This window comes from Anas platyrhynchos, chromosome 10 (assembly GCF_047663525.1).
Source record: "Anas platyrhynchos isolate ZD024472 breed Pekin duck chromosome 10, IASCAAS_PekinDuck_T2T, whole genome shotgun sequence".
NCBI lineage: Eukaryota > Metazoa > Chordata > Aves > Anseriformes > Anatidae > Anas > Anas platyrhynchos.
The window spans coordinates 5,194,338-5,214,229 of record NC_092596.1 but is presented as its reverse complement, the minus strand read 5'-3'; the positions used below and the strand labels follow the sequence as shown (position 1 = coordinate 5,214,229).

Genomic DNA, 19,892 nt, shown 5'->3' with positions numbered 1-19,892 from the left:
CTGGGACAGTATTTTATTGTGCTCTCCTAGAAGCCCATCAGTGTGAGGTTGTTGGAAAACTAAGTCAGCATTATTGTCTCCCAGTTTTCCCGTGACAAGCTGATTTCCTTTATAGCAGGGCTGTATGCTCAGCCTGAGTACCTTCCTTTGCTTCTTTACCTCTAGCCCCGACTCCAAACCCAGTTACAGGTAGCCAAGGTATAAAGTTGGTCGCCCGTTTTACTCCTTTCAGCAACAGAACTTGAGTTACTGCCCTGTTCACCTCCTTTTCTGATCCTCTGAACTCATTTAAATAAACGTCTTCATTTAGCACACAGCAGCTGGTGCAGAAGGTGGAGGTCAGTCCCTCGTCTCACCTGGTTCTTGCCTGGAGGATTTCCGCGCTACTCCGTTCATTGAATGCAACGGTGCCAGAGGGACGTGCCATTACTTTGCAAACAAATACAGCTTCTGGCTCACGACCGTCGAACAGTCACAGCAGTTTGTCAGTGCCCCTCCCTCAGAAACCCTGAAAGCAGGACAGCTTCGAACAAGGGTCAGCCGCTGCCAGGTGTGCATGAAGAACTTGTAACAAAAATGCACAAAAATAACTCTCGTTACCTAAGAAGAGTAGGTATCACTGCTGTGAAGAAGGATAAATTCTAACCGGTTTTGTGCGTGCTTGATGGATGAATCAAGATGGCCAGAATTCCACAAAAATCAAGTGTCAAGGGCAGGAGTTTGCACACAGAGAAGGGAAGACCAGTGCTCTGAAACCTGTTTTATGGAACATGGTGCTATGCTTCTACTTTAATGTTGTTTGGGTTATTTTTCCTCATTTATGGCTACGTCAGAAAGCCTCTGCGAGTTCCTTATTCAGACTGAAGAGTAACTGCTGTCTCACGTTACACCACTCCTCTGTCCAAGCCACACACCAATCATCAAGAGAGACTTCTCAAAAGTTATGCTTTACTAGCGTCTTTGCAAACAGTATTTGGTCTAGTATATGGAAATGAAGTCTCATTCTCCTCAGAAATACAGAACTAGCCAAAATTTATAATGCATTGTAGATGATTTGCATCACTGACTTAAGCATTAATGATTGATAACTGACTTCATTAGGAGGAGTCAGAGATGAATTTGTTTTGCTTTGCTTGTTCAACAGATGGGATGTTCTTTGGCTTTCTGACGAGTAATCAATTGTAATCCAGACTCATATCCATGGTTGACTTATAAGAGCTATCCCAGTCAAAAATATACTTTTTGATGCGGAATCCAAAACAGCCCTAGCATTCTTCATAGCTTTCTGTTGAGATATATTCCAGGTAAAATGTTTACTTCAGGGTTTGTGCTTATCTTCGTGCAGGCAGGAACACTTCATTATTATGAACATAAATCTTTCTGAGGTAGCCTTGGCACGGTTATCTTGTAATTATTCAAGCTGAGTGTATTTAAAAAGTAGAGGCTTACTAAACAGCATGCAGGCTTATGCAAACACAGAAGAAAGCAGTTATGAGATGTACATTTTTATTTCTGCAGTCACGATCTGTTGTATTCTTCCTTTAGGCTTTATTTCTCTCAGTTTAAAAAACTGTATTCCTATTGTATGCATTGTTAAGAAGTCCTACTTACCTTCAGAGCGTAATTAAAAAGAAATGTTACTAATTTTAACATCCTTACATATTTTGAAGGAAAGCCATGAAAAAAGCAAGTGAATGTAACGTATATCACAAATTCATTTAGCTGGGCTAAAGCTGTTATGCATCTCTCTTTCTAGAGGGAAGCATACGAAATCCTTATATATTGACATTCCATGACATTTAAAAGAAGTGCCTTGCAAATACACCAGCACCTTGGCATAAAGATTGTAAAGATTATTTTTTTTCAGGAAATTACTACTAATACAAGACCGAGACATTATTGTAAAGTGTTATTTCTTTACTAGGTTTTAGAGCTCTAGCTCTATCCAGCAAACTATTTACGAAAGTGCTTAGTTTTAAGCAGGTAATATTTTTACCTTTGAGGGATTTGATCGTTAAGGTCACAACCCTTCCAACCCAAACAATGTTTTTTTGATTTGGATTTTGCATAACTAGGATTTTGTCAATTAATTATATGCATAATGTGATGTTACTTTCCCAGATCAGGGTCAGAGAGCTCTGCCTATTTTAGAGTTGAATCACATTTTAGTCTTTCATTTAACATATTCCTACTTGTGAAAGACCTGCAACTGCTTTGGATGTATTTTTAAAATATTTTTTAAGGCATTTTAACACTCCCGAGTGACAATCCTTCTGTGCACAATATCTAATCTACTTCTTAGCTGTCCTAGCACAGACAGATCATATGGTATCTGCATCTTGGTTTAAGCAAATGCAACTTTAAAAAACTGTCTGCACATAGTAAAGCTCACTGTCTTTTGAAAATTTCTGCAATTAACTCTGGGAAACTCCAACAGGGACTTGTTTTTATTTTTGAACATGGACGCATGCAAATGTGTGTTTTGTTTTTGTTCCAGGATCAGAGCTTTATGCATTCTAAGTGCCAGTATCTTTAGGGACCTACCTCTCTTGCAGTAAGCTGGCTCTGTTGATACCAATACCCAATCTTCCGTCGAGTTCAACAAACCCAGCCAGTTCCTCCTCTGTTTACACATAAGCCATTCTCAGTCAGGTACCGAGGGTGCGAATTCCTATCACCAGGCGTTCTTCCAGCAGCCCTATTTTCAGAAGTCTGGTTACCCCCCCCAAGAACACTTCTTCAAGAAGTCTGCAGGGCCTCACAAGCTTTTGCTGCATACGGAGGGTTTGGCCCTGAAGACCTCTTGAATCTCCTAAAAAACCATGCAGCATATCCCTGGACAGAGAAGAAAGAAAATGATATTTTTTTTCTACGTTTGTGGTTTCCAAACTGTAGTTAATAAACATTAAACAAGATGCAATAGGATCTCGTTAACTCTTTTGTTTGAAAAAACAGTGGCCCTGATCGAGAGGTGCAAGTGAGAGGAGACAATATTCAGTATTTCTCTATGTTGTCATTTATTGGTGAAGATGAAAGTCTGCAATTCATGTTCATTACACTAGCATGACAAAATGACCACAAGGGGGACTGTCTGGTAGTGAAAAGGAACTTCAGCATGGATTAAAAATCTTTGCCTTTCTTTTTTCTGAACTGTTTTTCTTATGGCTGCTAGAGAGAGATTCTCTGCCTTAGAAATAAAACTGCCCAGGCTGTTCTGATAAACCTGTAGGGTTAAGGCACTTCTACCAAAACAGATTTCAAAAGGCAAGAAGTCAAAAAGCAACAATTCAGTAATCTGTGTACGCTTATATATTAAGTTTTAAGATAACCTGGTCTATATTTAGTTCACACAAATTAACCAAACATAGCAGCATACAACCTAAGAAAAGCTTAAGAAATTTATTAGATGCACAGATAGAGTGCTGTAACAGAGAAACTTGTGTAAATCTATTTTAAAATAAATAAGGTACAGTTAAACCACCTTTGACTCATTTTAACTAGGAAAGAAATAACCTAAGTTTTAATCATTTGAATTTTAAGGTCAAGGTGAAATATACCATAACTATAACAGTGGTTGTGATCTGTATCAACTATTTGAGTCTCCTGTTCCTCTTGAGGTCTCCCAGAAACAGGAAGGCTATTGCAAAATGTATACATTAGACATAGTTCCTTTTACAGAAACATTTTTGTAATAAAGTCTGGTTGCTCAAATACATGTTAAAATATTTAACAAGGAAACAATTTTCTCCTGATCCAGTCGATCTTTTAAACAAGACAATGTATTTTTCCTTTGACGCAGCCCACAGGAGGGAACAGAAGTAAACATCCTCCTTAACTGAAGACTGTTTTGCTTGAAGAACTAAACTATTGCATTATTATATGAGAGCAAGAAATATCCATTTGGGTTATCCCTTTCTCCAAACATGGTACCCAGTGATACATGTATTTTTGCCTTAATCTCAAAGGCCCGTTTGTCTCCAGGTAAGGTACGTTAAAAAGAGATTCCCTTTAAGCATCTTATCACAAGATCTCTTACTGCCTTTCCATCTGGGGAAGCTTGTGTGTTAAACTGCTACTAGATTTCTGTGCTCTGTTATCCATAATTTCAGGCACTTTGGGGCTAACATGGCTGTTTAAGTCAATGCAATAATATTACCAATATATTCAACACTCAGAAGAGTCACCACAGTTTCCTTCACACACTCAGGATTTCAAATTCTTCCAATTCAAATAGCTTGTCAGTAGATTCAATGAGTTCTGTAAAAAATGATAAAGAAAAAAATGCTTCTAAAGACATGCCTGATTTTGTTCACTTAAAAAAAAAAACTTTGAAAGACGCATTCCAGAAAAGTACTTTGTAAGAATGAAAAAAAAAAATCTGTGCTAGCAATTGTATGGCTTGTTTGGATACATGCCTGCTATATATTGCTTGACACTCACAAAGGATAGTTATTCTACCTGTGATTATTCTTTTATTTGCTAACGAGGAACATAACATTGCACAATTAGGCTTTTAATCGGTGCCTTACCTGCTCCTGTGGTTGTCACTTCTGGTTTTGTTGGAGGTATGAAAGGAGGCCAGTGTGGTGGGTGCTTCTGGACCAGCTCAAACATCCGTAGACTCTGCTGCTTTAGAATCTCCTGAGGACAGAATGCTTTCATTTTAAAAGCTGGCTCGGGAGACGCTTCAAACACAAAACGTGTCTGCTTAATTGAAAATGTTTTTTAATTACGCATGTCCATCAGGAAAAAAAAGTCTTTATACAGACATACTGTGAAATCCAAGCACCATGGTCTCTGTAATACATCCCTAGTTAAAACACATCTGGAAGACAGATCTCTTGAACTGTACTACAAATTATCAGTCTTATCATCTTTTGATATCAGCTTTGATATCTGCAAACCTGTAATTTTGTTTACATGTAGCAAGCACAGAAGGAATGTACAATATTTTCTGCTTTTTGAAAGAAAGTTGCTCGCATAGAACTCTCCTCAAGTTTTCTGTTGATCAATAGCACAAAAGACAGATCTATCAGCTCCTCCAAGGGGAAAAAAAAAAAAAAAAAAAACGCATCAGATTTTGAAGGACAGGTTTTGGTCAGGAAAAAAGGTGTTCCTGAAGCCAAACGCTATTCCTCTTCAAAGAGAAGTTACCTTCATTTCCTGTATTTCAGTTATTTACAAACTGTTTTCCTTAGCTGATTTTTTTTTTTTTTTTTAAATAAATGCCTTTAGAGGTTGATGGTACTTTACATTCAGACGTCTGGTGCTTAGTTTAACAGCTGCATGCAGAAACATCCTCAAGTCTGTTTCCTGTGGCAGCCAGCACCTTCTGTTCTCCCTAGATCAGCAGGAGCTAGAGGCCTGCAGCGCTTACAGAATCAGATCTTTAAGATAGCAGGGACTAACAGTCATAATTAGAACACGCAGCCTATTATGTCAAACAATAAAAAAGGATCAGGAAGCAAATCATTTATACATCACTACAATATGGCAGTTAAACCTTAGTCATTTAGTGAGAATTAGAAGTTAAAAGCAAGTGTCACCCAGTAACACCTTCAAGTGTGGATGTTTACACCCATTTTCCAACTGGCAGGGTTTGTGGCTGGTAAAGTGCTGAACAATTTCCAATTAGCAATTCAGTAGTATTGCCTTACCCTGATGCTTTAATGCATTCTTCTCCATGGCTCATACAATTTGTATACAAAGGAAAATGCAAAGGAAAATTTTACAAAAAACAGACAATAAAAACCAGACTTTATAAAGAACAAATCGAGATGCTAAGTTCCCACTCTTACCTTTTGTACAAGACTACACCAGTTATCAAAATCACATTCTTCTTTGCAAAAGAAGCCCTTAGGGGAAAAAACAAACACACAGAGTTTTACCTTTGCAGATGGTAGGTATGTGGTACCAGCAGGTAAGGCGGTTTGGCCTCTGATACAGTAATGCCCTGTACGATCAGTAGATACAAGACTCCAAATATGTGGCAGCTCTAGGGAGAGAACCCACGGGGAGAACAAGGGCCTGCAAACCCCTAACGAAATAGTCAAGCAAAAAATAGCAGCAGCTCCTGTGTGCTCCTCCATGGAGCGCCACCCAGTTCCTACAGTCCAGGTATCAGCAGAAGCTGAAAACTTGTAGATGATGGACCACCTAAGGAACATCTCCATTCTGGTATCTATACTGAAAATATTTGCTCTTCATTATGATTTTGTCTGTCTCGTTGCATCATGCCACATTTTGCACAGTTACGTAGTTAAGTATTAAAAAAAAACAAACAAAAAAACAAACTTTCTAAAAAGCAGCAGTATTAAAAAACAGGTATGTGAATGAATGACAGATACTGGTATCTTTACAGATTGTTTAAAGCTTTAGAAACACATCCCACTGGTGACAACTGCCAATCACCCAATCACAGGATACTGGCATGGGATCAGATCCAATTTTTTCAAATACCACAGTACCCCATGACATTTTGGGTGAATTACAAATAATACATTTGTATTTGTAATTTTGGGTGAAATACAATAATTCCACTTAAACATGTTTAAATTATGACATAAAGTAAGTTTAAGTAACTTGTCTAGAGGTGACCAAACATAAAGTAGTGATAGAATAAAACACGTAAACCTGTTTCAGTTCCTTGCTCTGACCATTATAATGCCTCTTGAAAGAAGTAAAAGCTGCTCAGTAAAGAAAACAAAGCGAGCTCCCTACAGTACAGACAGCTCCCCACTTGCCCTAAGATTCTCGATGTAGTTATGTACAAACTACTATGTGTTGATCACAGAAGACAGCTTTGTGATCTTGGTTCTGTTCAAGGAGATGCATTGCTGCCCTTACCAATGTAGAGAGACATTACTTTGAGATAAAGTATATGCATTCAAGATTTCCTGACACTTACTAAAGCTACTGAAGGGTCCAAATTCATGATCTTCATTCTATGTGGGGCTTTCTGGCAGTGGAAACTCTCATTGTCAACCGTGCCATTTTCTTCTGAATCTACAAAGCTTTGAATGGTGTGAGGGTCCAGATAGATCAGCTCATTGCCTGGATGGGTAAAAGCTGTATGTTAAAAATAAGCAAGTGACATTAATAAGCACTTGGTCCAGAACTGTAAAATAGAAATTAGATTGCCATTGCAGTCAGTATAATCTAGACTTTCCAGCTAGGGATTCTTTAAGAGAATCGGAAGGCTCAGACACAACGTTTCCCACAGGCTATTTAGTATAACTTCCTATTGTGACCTATTACTGTAATTTTTTGGTTGGTTATGTTCTATCTATCTTATGTTCTTTTTTTTTTTTTAAAAAAAAAAAATCTCAAGTGTTGTAAACACTAACATTTGACAGATTAAAAGGTACAGGATGTTCACAGATGCAATCTGTAATCCCATTAGGCATTCATTCAGAAATTGGAACAAAAAAGCCTAACTAAAACAGGTTAGGTTTTACAAAAGGACAAAATAGAGTTGCAAAATTTTGGCCCAAAGTGGGGTGAAAGCTGAAGGAATGCATTTTAAATTAATTAGAGCAATACTTAATAACAGAAGGTATGCAAAAGGTGAAAAAGATACTGCTATCAGAAACAGTTTTGAAATACAAGAAAATAAAAGTGACATTTGACCAATACACTTGTCAAATGCTATCAGCTATTCTTAGTATGTTGCTCTTGTTGATGTCATCACTTATTTTTACACCTAGCTTTGCTGTTAACTTTCTCCTCCTGTTAAGGATCATCTCATACTGTTTTTAAACTCTTTTAGATATGTTTCTTCATTTATTTTATTCTATTCTCATCTTTCTTTACTTCTAGAGGTTCACGCTTAGACTCCTTACTATTTCCCCTTCAAAAAATGTTCTCCTTTGATCATCTGCACATTTGGAATAAGTTTCTTTTTTCCTTACCTAAAAATCCTATGAAATAATAGGCATTATTTGGTTTCCCTCCTAATGCTCCCAAAGACTGTGGCATCTTAAAGCATTCCTAGGAGTTCAAAAGGAATAAAGGAAATTGTAATTCATTTCTTTACTGACATAAGTTGCGCCAGGGGAGTTATATGTTAGGAAGAACTTCTTTACTGAAAGGGTTGTTAGGCACTGGAACAGGCTGCCCAGGGAGGTGGTGGAGTCACCATCCCTGGAAGTCTTTAAAAGACGTTTAGATGTAGAGCTTAGGGATATGGTTTAGTAGGGACTGTTAGCGTTAGGTTAGAGGTTGGGCTCGATGATCTTGAGGTCTCTTCCAACCTAGAAATTCTGTGATTCTGTGATTCTGTGTGATCACAGATACCTAAACTTATTTGACAGTAACGAGCAATGAATTGAAAGAAACCTTACTTTAAATGCATCAATATATACGGGATTTATGTGATTTATCCCTAGTTGTAGAGGTATAATAAGCAAGAGGGGTTTCCAGGCTGTGCAGAGTCCTCCTGCGTTCTTGCTTCGGCCAAGAGCACTTCTGTGCAAATGTGCACTGCTGTGGGACACGCTGCTGCTCTGAGGAGGGGACCAGCACAGTTTTTCTGCGGGAATAAAACTAGAAATCAGTCAACGCACAGAGGAACACAAAGCAGATCTTCCTCTCAGTAGTGAATTAAGCTAGTTTGCCAGGGATCTTTATAGGGCACCCAAGACAAAACGAGCTGGGCATGGCAATTACAGCTATTTAGTAGAAGTAATTCTAGCAGACAGTATGTGCTGGCACGTCCAAGTGAGACGTTAGATAAATGATTGGGGGATGACAATTTAAGACTGCAGTGACGTGTACTATTAATGTTATTAATACTGTCAAGCTTTGCCTATAAAACGCCAGAGAAATGAAATGGCAGAAATGATGACAGTAGAAATTCTTCAAGGAGCCCTTCACATCCAGTGATGTGAGCACGAAGTTGGCATCAGGGATCAAAAAAACACAACTGAGTTTGTATGTCCTTCTTCCCTCTTCTTACCCTTGCAAGACAAACCCATGGCCCCCCAAGTATTTGTTCATGTTTAGATACATGCTGGCAAATGGAGTCAAATCAGAAACTGTTACCAGAAAACTGATGAGGTTTCACTTACTGATGTCTTCAATGACCACCGTATTGTCCATAGATACATAAACTGCTAATGAATTCCATTCATCAAATAAAGCAAGCTTCCTAGAAAACATTAAGGTACTAATTAATACAAACTAGTTGGATCAAAAGGGTAGCTTTACACTCAGAACCATTTGATTTATTTTTTTTTCTTAAGAAAAAACATCCTTTCTGCATTTTTTAAAGTCTCCATGTAAGAAAAAGAAAACTTTAAACATTAAATGTTTAATATCTTTAGAAAAATAGGTACTGAGTGGTACCAGGAAAAACATATACGCTGCACCATGTGCAAACTGTTTTGTCTTACTGCTAAGTGCAGTGACAGTAACAGTCCAACTACATCAAGTTTATTACTTTTTATTGCACTCGACAGTCTCTGCAATGGGTTCTTGCCCAATTGTGTCTTTTCTCATCTGGAAAAGAAAAAAATTCCTATGCCAGTTTTGCAGATTACTTTTTGCTTAAGAAATTCCACTGAATTCAGTGGAACTACTTCTGCCTGAGCCTGCGTGCACAGCAGAAATGGGGCATTAAAAGCTAAATCAGCTAAGGGTTTGGGGCATCAAAACTTCAGTGGGAGACAGCAGCACACAGTTTTATGTCCACTTCTGCGAAATCCAAACCTTTGGGGAAGGGAGCTACACTCTTAAGCTGCACTGGCAGAATTAGCTGTTTCAAATAAGCCAGAAAGAAATGGGGGTGAGCGTTTCACCATGAAAAACTTGGCCATGAAAGATCTGGAGTCAAGGGCATGCTTCAGCTCCCCTCCCTCTTCAGATCATGTGCCTGTTCCAGGGTGTCAAAGACTTGCTGCTGAGCTCGCAGGACCTGTAGCCTAGCCCCTGCCTGAGGTAAGACACCTCCACGTACCCCTGGAGAACTGAGCAGCCTCAGTTCCTTTCAGTGTGGCTCCCAGACTATGAGGAGCTGCCCATCTTTATCCAGTAGCCTTGCTGGCAGAACTGCTGCTCAGAAAGGGAGGAATTGCAGCTCAGTTCCCTCCTCAGCCGAGATGGCTTCTCTCTGATGTTTCACACCACCACTCCGACCTACATGGTGGCACTCTCGACCTGCCAGAGCTGTGCCACTGTGCAGAAAGGAATATACATCTGTGGTGTGACTGGTGAGGGCATGCAGACGGCATAGCAGGAGACTTTCCTGCAGTTTCTTCTCCTCAGGCTCTTCCTTTATTAAAATTTAGAGGTCACCCATTCCCAACTCAGTACCTGCACACCGAGCTGTGGCATGACATTCCATGCTGCACTTGTAAATAGATGGCAAGTACATTCCTGACTGTGGGACAGGGGGAGATGCAGCCTTCAAAACTCTGCCTGGGCCTTGTCTTGGCTGCCCCAGGGGAGTACGTTCTGAATGAGACTGGTATGATCTCACTTACTTTAGTACTTGAGCAACTGTATTTGGTCCAAACCATTCTCCAATTGACTTCCCCTCTCCAACACCCACCTGTGCTGTTTTCATAGTGAAAAAAAGACACACGTACACAAAATCAAAGAAAAATGAGACCACAAAGAATGTGGTAACAATATACAGTAAATACTGTGACTGTCAAACATTCTAGAGTAACTGCAATCTGTACTTAGCAATAACAATTATTTTCTCAATCTATGCTCTTTTCAAAATGTAGGGAGTGCCAGTTTCTTTAATAAACAAAAGGCTTCTAAACTATAATGAGAATTACAAGTTAACAAATGTTAGTGCCCTTTATTACAAATTACAGCAATAACCTACAAGACTGTCTATTCTAACATTACTGACTCTGGTACCCAAGGCTTACAGAGTTTATCAAGAGCTACATTCTAGTACATGGCTTTATTTAGGTCTCAGTGAATGTTTCTGTACTACTAGTCTTTGCGCCCATCTGCATACCTTTTTATTTTTGTATAAGCATACACATTGTCTTCATATCCACTTTTTAAAATTATGAATTAACATACTGCAAATTAGTGATTCAACACAGTAGCAATTTCAGTGGAAAAAACCTGAAAGTTTATGTTTGTTCTTACCCATCTGGTGGATTGAATAACAGCAAGCCTTCCTGTTGAGAAAGCATCGTAGGATTCTGTGATATTCTTCTGGTTGTTTTTTGTGTTTTTCCCATTGCCAATCTGAAAGGAAAAATTGATATAGAATAAAAAATGGTGACGTTTTCATTACACTGATCAAATGTCTAGACAGCAGAAAGCTTTATAATGAGATGTTAAAAGACATTTCAATTCATCTCGAATATTTACATTTTGTGTAGAGCTCCTAGAATTCCAAGCTTGTTATTTATTATCAAGCTGCCCTTTATCATCATAGGCTGGATTGTAAAAACAGGGAAAATAAAACAAAACAAAAACATCAACTGCAAACATATTCTGACAGATCATGCTGCGTGTTGATAGCCATTCCAGTATCTATGAGCTTCCAAGATTATTTAAAACTACAGGCTGTGTTTAGACCTTGTTGGATTTCTAAACACCCATTAAATAACAACATAAGATCCATACAGAAAGTCCAAACACTCCACTGGCAGCATCCTGGGATGTGACATGCATGCTTAAGAGCTTGCACCAGGGGGGTTTGGACCTCGTGCTGCTGACAAGTGAGTAGTGAAGAGAAGGGTAAGAGCACTGTCCCACGGTGGCAGGTTTTCCCTTGGCCTCAACTTGGGTGTTACACTAAAAGGTTTATAAAATAATGGCGACAGGATTCCCCATTTGTTCTCCTTCTACGCCTATTTCTCTGCTTCAGGCTGGGATGATTTCACCCAGCTGAATATGAATTGATTCATTAGGAACTGTTACCAGGGCATCAAAGAAAGTCTCACTAATAAATTCAGGGTTTGTGCTTTTAATGGAGTACTTACGAAGAAGCGTCTGCAGACAATACCGAAGTTCCCTCAGGACCAGCACTCACCTCTCCCTAAGTGTCTGCAGATCAGTGCTTGGGCCAGCATCATCTGCCCGCATCTCAGCATACATCCCCAGCCAGCATCCGACGAAGGACCCATGCCTCCTGTTAGGAAAGTTCATCACAATCAGTGCAGGCTTTCAACTGGGTGCAGCACCACAGAGGACATTTCAGAGTGCTAGAAAACAGACAGGGCTGCTGAAGCCTCCATGAACTGTCCTACAGATAAAAGGCACAGAGCAAGACTTTGGTTCCATGCTGTTGGTCTAATTCTAATCTCTGCATTGCACAAATAAACAAAATTCATTTATTCCTTGTGGAGCTGACTTACTCTTTTCATTCTTCAAGCAGCATTCACAAACCATTTACTGCATGCTATACAACATGATGACCTGTTTACATACAGACATAAATAAACACTGATTTTAATAATCTTCATGTTTGCATAAACAGTTAAAATGATGCTCAAAATGCGCTAATACTCTAGAAATATTTTCCCAGCCTACGATGCCATCACTTATCTTGCTATTTAATTTAGAACAATGCAGCAAATCTGCAGTATACTCACCAATAGGCAAAAACTTTCTTCTATACGTAAACCACGTTAAACCACACGTAAACCACACGTAAACACACCTTGGCTTATTGTCTGACTTTGGCTTATGGTGCATCTGTTGCTGTGTCCAGCACAGTGCAGCCCCTAAATTGCTACCAAAACCTTGCCACAAACCTCAATCCCCCTGTTAAAAGAGACCCTCTTGTTTGTTGCCCTTCTTTCGACACTCTCTAACAGTTTTATGTCTTCATACATATATATACAACAAAACATCAAAGAGCTCAGCAAGGTCCAGCAAGGAAAGGAAGCAATGCAGGAGAAAGAAGACAGGACAACAGGGAGAATGGGCAGCATAAGGGAGGAGGCAGCCAGTGGCCTTAAAAACAAAGCCTAAAAAATAACTTCCACTAGTGGGACATAGTGAATTGGAGCTCTGGGGTCTGCATCTAGAGATGTCTTTTCTATTTATCGTGTTGTTGCGGAGATGGGTCCTCTGGCTTTGGTTGTGTTTTTTCATGTTGGGCAATTATCTCCCAAGAAAAACCCCCTGTTGGACAGAAAGGTAGAGGTGTGCTCCAGAAACACAGTGATGGCAAGGAGTCCTCCACTTCATTCTGGCATTTTTTTCCAGCTGGAAGCATTCCCAGTTGTCAACGGAATTGGTTTTGAGGAGTAGGAAAGACAGCATTGCTGGATTTCTGCTTTCTCCTCCATCCTATCAGACCACATCATGAGAGTTGTCTTTGTTTGATGTTCTTATGTCGCGTTCTGTTATTCTATATTTTTTTTCTCTCTTACGTGATTTTATGTTCTTCTGTTATGTTATGTTCTTATGTTCACAACAGGACTCCTTGCCAACACCGCCTCACAGACACCTGGGCCAAAGAGCAGGGCCTTGAGCGGCTAGCTCACCATGACAGAGCTCATTTCCTTCCCAGTAGCTGCCAGGTGCCCTCTGGGGGCATTTCGGGGCTACAGCATGGGAAGACTTCCTTGGGGTGGGAAGCCATTGGGCTAGGAAATGAGAGAGAAGGGCAATGTTCCCTAGGAAGGAAATCCCTGGGAAGCAAAAGCCTTGGGATGGGAAGTCTTGAATGGGGTGGGTACCATTCCCTGGGGAAGGAAGTGCTTGGAAACGTCCTCCAAGAGAGGGGAATTCTTTGGGACGAGGTCTCTTTGGCTGAAGAAACGCTTCGTGTTGATGGGGCAGATTTCGTCTGGGTTGCTGGGAATGTGCCATGCGGTGAAATGGCAAGGATGGGCACTGCCGCTGAGGCCGAGAAGCTGGTCCTGGGCTGGGCAAGCCTTGGGCCGGGCAAGTGGTGGTGTGGAAGCGTCCTGGGCATGGCAAGTGCTGCGTGGGAGGGAAAGCCTGCTGGGGATGGCCAAGTCTTGCGCTGGGCAGCCTGCTTGGCTCCAAAGCCTGCAGTCCTCCCCAAGATGTCGGCGAGGGGCTGGTCAGCCGTTGGGACGGAACCCCCGTTGCCCGCGTTCCCCAAGCAACCGCCCCACTCTCCAGCCATCATGGCAGGTCCAGCAGCCAGCTCCCGCTCCTCCCGGGGCTGCGGCCCTGCTGGCGAGCCCAGTGCCCCAGAGCTCAGCCCAGCGCCCTTTCTCCCACAGAGGGTTTCCCCAGACGGCTTCCGCGGCTTCCGCAGACGCAAAACTCCCCCTTCATTGTCCCAGCCGTGCCGCCAACGGTGGCTGCCTGGCTGCTTCCCTCCCTCCCCGGAGTGATGGCGCTGCCCTTGCAGCCCCCCCAGGTACCCACCCTCCCCTCCGCACTGCCCCAGGCCACCGTCTGGCACGTGGGGCCGGGGGTCCAGGGGCAGGTGCTGCAGCTCCCCGCCAGGGTGCAGCTGCCACCTGGGGGGCACCTCCCAGCCCAGGGGCACCACCTGCAGCTTGGGCAGCTCCCCACCGCCGCCGTGGGGCAGCTCCCTGCTGTGGGGCAGCTCCCCCACAGCGCTCCTGTGGGTGCCCCCAGTGTCTCCCAGCCCCTGCTGATGTGGACGGGGACGCAGGTGCCCCAGGATGGTGCTCCCCTCTGCTTGGGGCCCAGGGCCGTGCTCCATGGGGAGCTCCTGCACCCCGCAGGCACCTGCCTGCTGCAGGCCCCTGCCTACCCCGGCCCCCCACCACTCCTCGTGCCGGGGCCTCCGCTGCGGGGGCAGGCGCTCCCCACGCCCTGCACCCTCAGCAGCAGCCAGGGGCAGCTGCCGGAGCCCTGCTTGCATGCCGTGGGGCTCAGCGAGGACCAGGGGCCCCCGCTGCCCGGCCCCACTCCCCCCGAGCCTGCCCAGGCTCCAGCGACCGCCAGCACCCAGACGGTGATGCCCGACGGTGAGTTTGGGGCTGGCCCAGCCGGCTGCTGGGCGCCCCACACCCAGGAGCCATGGCAAAGCTGGCAGCGGGGGATGCTTGGGGGATTGCATTGGCTTGCTTTTTCCTCAGCGGCGACACTTGCAGAGGTGCCTGAGGAGCCCCTGGAGCTGCTGGAGCTGGGCCCCGATGCCTTCGCCGAGGCCTTTCCCCAGCTGGCAGGGGACAGCCAGCAGCTGCAGCACCTGCAGGACCAGCTCCCGGCCGACCTGGACAGCTCCGGCTTGGAGGAGCTGCTCAGCTGCCTCGATGCCGTGGAGCCCCAGGACGCCTTCGCCGCTGTCCCCAGCAGTCCTGTCCTCAAGCGCTTCCTCTCGCAGCTGCCCGACCTCTGCGAGGACATCGAGGAGCCCAGCACACAGGGACTGGCAGCCACCAGAGCGCTGGGTGAGGTCCCCTCAAGCCCTGGGCTGCACCCCGACAAGGTGCAGGCTGGGCGGGCGCTGCAGCCCCCTGCAGCTGCTGTGCCGCCACTCAGCTCCCCCCTCAAGCCTGCAGCCCGGCCCCAGCTCAGGAGAGCTCTGCCCAAAAGGCCCCCCCAGCAGGAATTCATCCCCACCCGCAAGAGAACCCTGCCCCAGCCTCCCTTGGCTCCCCTCAAGAGGCGCCCCGACCCTGACTGCCTCCCTGCCCGCAAGAGACCCTTGCCCCAGCCTCCCCAGGCTCCCGTCCAGAGCCCCCCCCGACCCTGATTTCCTGACTTCTGCCAGCCCTGAGGAGAGCCCTTTCCTAATCCCCCTCGCAGTCCCCTCCAGAGCCCCCCGCCTGCCCCTGCGCCCACCGGCACCAAGTGGGGGGCCAAGCGCCCCGCGCCCACCAGCACCCCCAGCACAGCGCAGAGCTCCCAGCACAGGAGGCTGACGTCAGACAAGACACCCGGCTAGGAGAAGACGCTGCTGCTGCTGGGCCAGGCTGGCCAAGGCCCCAAGACGCTGCGCCAGTGTAAGATGGGTGGCCACAGCGCGTTGGCTGGCAGCAGCACCCAAGCGGGCAGCGGCAGGCAGCAGCCGGCGAGCGACAGCACCAGGGCACCCAGCAAGAGAGCCCGAAGCCCGGGGGCTGCTGGGGGGCAAGGAGCAGCGGCGCTGCCTCTCCGCAGAACGCTGCTGCTGCCGGAGGCCCTCCTCATGAAGCCCCGTGCCCGTGCCTGTGCCGTGCGGCCCCAGGACAGGCTCCGGCCCCAAGCCAGCAGGGCCAAGACGCTGCAGCACCAGCAGCCGGGGACAAAGACCCCCAGTGAGACTTTGCAGCCGCTGGGGGCCAGGGCCAAGGCGCTGGGGCCAGTGCGCCAGCCGCCCTGTGTGCAGCCGCAGCCCACCTCCAGCGGCCCCAGCAGCATGCCCAGGGCCCGGCCAACGCTGCCAGGCTGCAGCGCTGTGCCTGCTGCCCCCCGGCCCCCAGCTGACCACAAGGCCCTGGTGCTGCCAGCACTACCAGGCAGCACAGCGCCAGCATGGAGAGCTCCCCTAGAGCAGGCGCCCAGAGCGCTGGGCCTGCCAGCCGCGGGGGGCCAAGAGCAGAGTCCGGCTCTGCCCACGCAGCCGTGCATGCTGCAGCGTCCGGCGCAGCCCCGCGTGCACTACGTGCCCTGTGTGGGGCCCTGGGAGGGCCACGACGCAGCGCCCACGCTGCTGGAGGAGCAGGAGGCCAAAAAAATCACAAATACAAAAAAAAAAGAGAGGAGGAGGAGGAGGCCAAAAAGTCACAAATACAAAAAAAAAAGAGCATGAGGAGGAGGAGGAGGCCAAATAATTCAAAAATACAAAAAAAAAAAAAAGAGCATAAGGAGGAGGAGATGGCCAAAAAAATCACAAATACAAAAAAAAAAAAAAAAAAAGAGGAGGAGGAGGAAGAGGTGGTCGTGGACAAAAAAAATCACAAATACAAAAAAAAAGAGCGTGAGGAGAAGGAGGTGGCTGTGGTGGTTTTACTCAGGTGGGCAGCCAAGCTCCACCACAGCCGCTCTGTCACTCCCCCTCCTCAAAGAGGAATGGGGAGGGAATGGGGATATGGTCAGTCTACAGCGCTTCTTCTCTGCCGCTCCTTCTCGGTCACTCTCGTACCCTGTGCTGTGGGGTCCCTCCCACGGGATGCAGTCCTTGATGAACTGATCCGGCGTGGGCTTCCCACAGGCAGCAGCTCTTCCAGAGTTGCTCCAGATATGGGTCCGTACCACGGGCTCCATCCCTCAGGAGAAAACTGCTCCAACCTGGCTCCCCCACGGGCAGCAGCTCCTGCCAGGTCACCTGCTCCTGCGTGGGCTCCTCTCCACGGGCTACAGGTCCGGCCCGGAATCTGCTCCGGCAGGGGTCTTCCACAGGCGGCAGCCTCCATCGGTGCAGGGCCACCTGCTCCACCGTGGTCTCCTCCACGGGCTGCAGCGTGGAACCCTGCTCCACCGTGGTACTCCATGGGCTGCAGGGGGACATCCTGCTTCACCATGGGCCTCACCACAGGCTGCAGGGGACTTGCACCTGGAGCACCTCTCCCCCTCTTTCTACACCGACCTTGGCACCTGCAAGGCTGTTCCTCACTCCCTTCACTCTCCCAGCTGCTGTGTGGCGCAGCGTTTTTTTCCCTGTCTTAAATATGCTCTCACAGAGGCACAAGACAACATCGCTTATTGGCTCAGCTCTGGAAAACAATGGGGCCCTTCCCAAACATGGGGCAGCTTCTAGATCTTTCTCACAGAAACCACCCCTATGGCCCCCTGCTACCAAAACTTTGCCATGTAAACCCACTACAGATGGTCTTGTTAAGTAGCAGCCATGGATGAACCACTTAATGCCCTTTAGTTCTTCTGGTCACGATCAAATCGTTAGGTGCTTGTGATGTTCACACAGTTTGAGTGAATCTGAGATGGATTGTAATTAATTCAGTATCTATGGACATATCATTCAAAGACCTTTTAACATTGAAGAAGTAATTTATATTGTTTACTTGTTTTTATTTCACTAACTTCAAATATTTTTCAAAAATTGCACTGTGAAGTGCACTGTACCTGTGTAATTTAGGTTTTCTGAAAGAACATTCTGCTTCATTTCATTGGGTCAGAAACAGTAACAAACTACATAATTTATTTCACTATATAGCTAGAAAATACAGTTTCCAGAATCTTACCTGGTATTGATAATGACTGACCTCTGACTTCTTTTTTCTAAATACTTCGTACATTTTATACGAGCCATGCTTGAGATTAAAATAGCCTAAAGATCAATTTGTTATTGAAAAGGAACGTGAAAGTACTTTAAAAAATATCACATCTAAAATTACTTTGTGTCCTATTGCATGACCTAGAAGTTTTTTGTTTCTCCACAAAAAAAAAAAAAAAAAAAAAATCAAAATAATTGTTATGGTTGTTATGGTCTGGTTGTGAAATTAAGGGAACTGCTTATTTCACTTGAAGGTTTTGTTTGTTGGGGCTTAAAAAAATTGCACTTTGGGAATATCGAAGCGTGTTGTTTGTTTCTGTAACATTACTGTAGAAAACAAACAAACAAACAAAACAAGCAAAACAGAGGATCAAATTCAGCATTTTCTAGGTAAGCTAGATGGGCGAATAGAGAATTTTCTTTGTACTAATTACTCATGTCTTTTTTTAGAAGATAGATAATTCTTTTGAATTCCCAATCTGCAAGGGCTACATGTATCCTTTGATTTACTTTTGTTGGTCATCAGTTCAGGATGAAAAGCAAACCTTTTTTGTAAGAGTACAGTACTCACTGAAAAGCATACACTTAATAGCTGCACAAACTTGAATGCAGAGAGCAGAATGTCCGCACTTAAATGAATCTAACTTTTATCCATAACTCTCTCCAACATATCAAAAAAGGTACTTTTGAAAGTAAGGTTAGTTTTATGTTAGCAGTGGACTACAAGTGGGCATATTTGAAAGTGTTGTTGTGGATTATTAGATGTACTTAGCAAAGGGATTTTTTACTCTGCTGTCATCTGGGCAAGTAGTGTATAACATGTGTGGCTGTAGATATGAAAGGACTGCATTTTTCCTTGCTGCAAGCACAGAATAAATTTGTCCACATCATGAGGCGGCTGTTACAACATGATAAATGGGCCTATTGTCTTGTGGCACATTTACAGTTTTTCTGAGTAGATTGCAAAATACTATATTCTAAACAATTAGGTAAACCATACTTCATTATTCTATGTTGTTCATCTCAATTGTGAGATAAGAATCGTCATCTTTTTGTTGGATTATTTCTACTTTCGTGGAAGTAACAAGTCTTGCTAATGTTCAGTTTAATATTAGTGTCTCTATTATTCAGTCCATGTTTGTTGTCAAAGAGCAATAAACAAACGAGTAAATAGAGTTTAAAATGTGCACTTATTTATTATTCTTTATGAGGTGAAAGAATTGCCGAAGGAATTTCTTCTTCGGATGATACTGTGTATTATCAAATACCTGTCACTACTCTACAACTAAGGATGAATTCCTCTTGAGGTCTGCATAAATGGAAATTCTGTTCTTCATGGATGAAAAATAAGCAAGAAGTAATGTAGGAAACATACAACTCAATTGGTAGTAGATGTCTGCTGATGCTCCGCAGGTTTCTGCAGCTGTGACACTACAGATTAAGTAGTCATTCAAACATTAGATTCTGTATGCCATATGTATCCATTTCCAGACATAAGTACAATGTCCTGTAGCACTACAGGAGGTAAATACATTGGGTACATTTGTGATCTTTGAGAACTGGATGAAGTGTTGACCATGAATAGGAGCTAGCAATTCCAATACACAAACAGAACAATGTGAGAGAGAGGACAGCAAGGCAATCATATGGGAAAGAGGGAAGAAGAAAGAAAAGGAAAGAAAAACGGGGAAGAAAAAAAAGAACATCCCTCTCTCTACACACCCCACGCCCCCCCCCCCCCCCCCAGCAAACTAACAAACAAAAACCACAGATAAAATACTGCATACGCAGCAAGGGAAGTCTC

The 19,892-nt window shown here is 44.4% G+C and overlaps 2 protein-coding genes across 2 annotated transcripts in view; one reads left to right on the top strand and one right to left on the bottom strand.

Annotated features, from left to right (window-relative positions):
* The window catches only part of COL4A6 (collagen type IV alpha 6 chain), a 135,612-nt gene extending 132,135 nt beyond the window's left edge, over nt 1-3,477 (top strand). The window contains exon 45 of the mRNA XM_038184659.2: nt 311-3,477. Within this exon, the coding sequence (XP_038040587.1) occupies nt 311-571 (261 nt within the window). The 3' untranslated portion in view covers nt 572-3,477. The remainder of the gene's footprint in view (nt 1-310) is intronic.
* Nucleotides 3,478-3,855: 378 nt separating this feature from the next.
* On the bottom strand, nt 3,856-12,143 carry LOC113841783 (cysteine protease ATG4A). Its single transcript, XM_038184668.2, has 10 exons — nt 12,005-12,143; nt 11,110-11,211; nt 10,482-10,554; nt 9,069-9,148; nt 8,343-8,530; nt 7,911-7,989; nt 6,908-7,053; nt 5,799-5,855; nt 4,530-4,641; nt 3,856-4,257 (listed from the first exon to the last, which is right to left on the bottom strand). The coding sequence occupies exons 1-10, from the start codon at nt 12,096-12,098 to the stop codon at nt 4,196-4,198; spliced, it is 993 nt and encodes a 330-aa protein (XP_038040596.2). The 5' UTR covers nt 12,099-12,143; the 3' UTR covers nt 3,856-4,195.
* Between the last annotated feature and the right edge of the window lie 7,749 nt (nt 12,144-19,892).

Coding starts and splice junctions, on each gene's coding strand:
- LOC113841783 (XM_038184668.2), bottom strand. CDS start 12,098: ATGGGTCCTTCGTCGGATGCTGGCTGGGGATGTATGCTGAGATGCGGG. Junction 10,555..11,109: donor TTATTCAATCCACCAGATGG/GTAAGAACAAAC, acceptor CTATGAAAACAG/CACAGGTGGGTGTTGGAGAG. Junction 9,149..10,481: donor ACAGTTGCTCAAGTACTAAA/GTAAGTGAGATC, acceptor AATGTTTTCTAG/GAAGCTTGCTTTATTTGATG.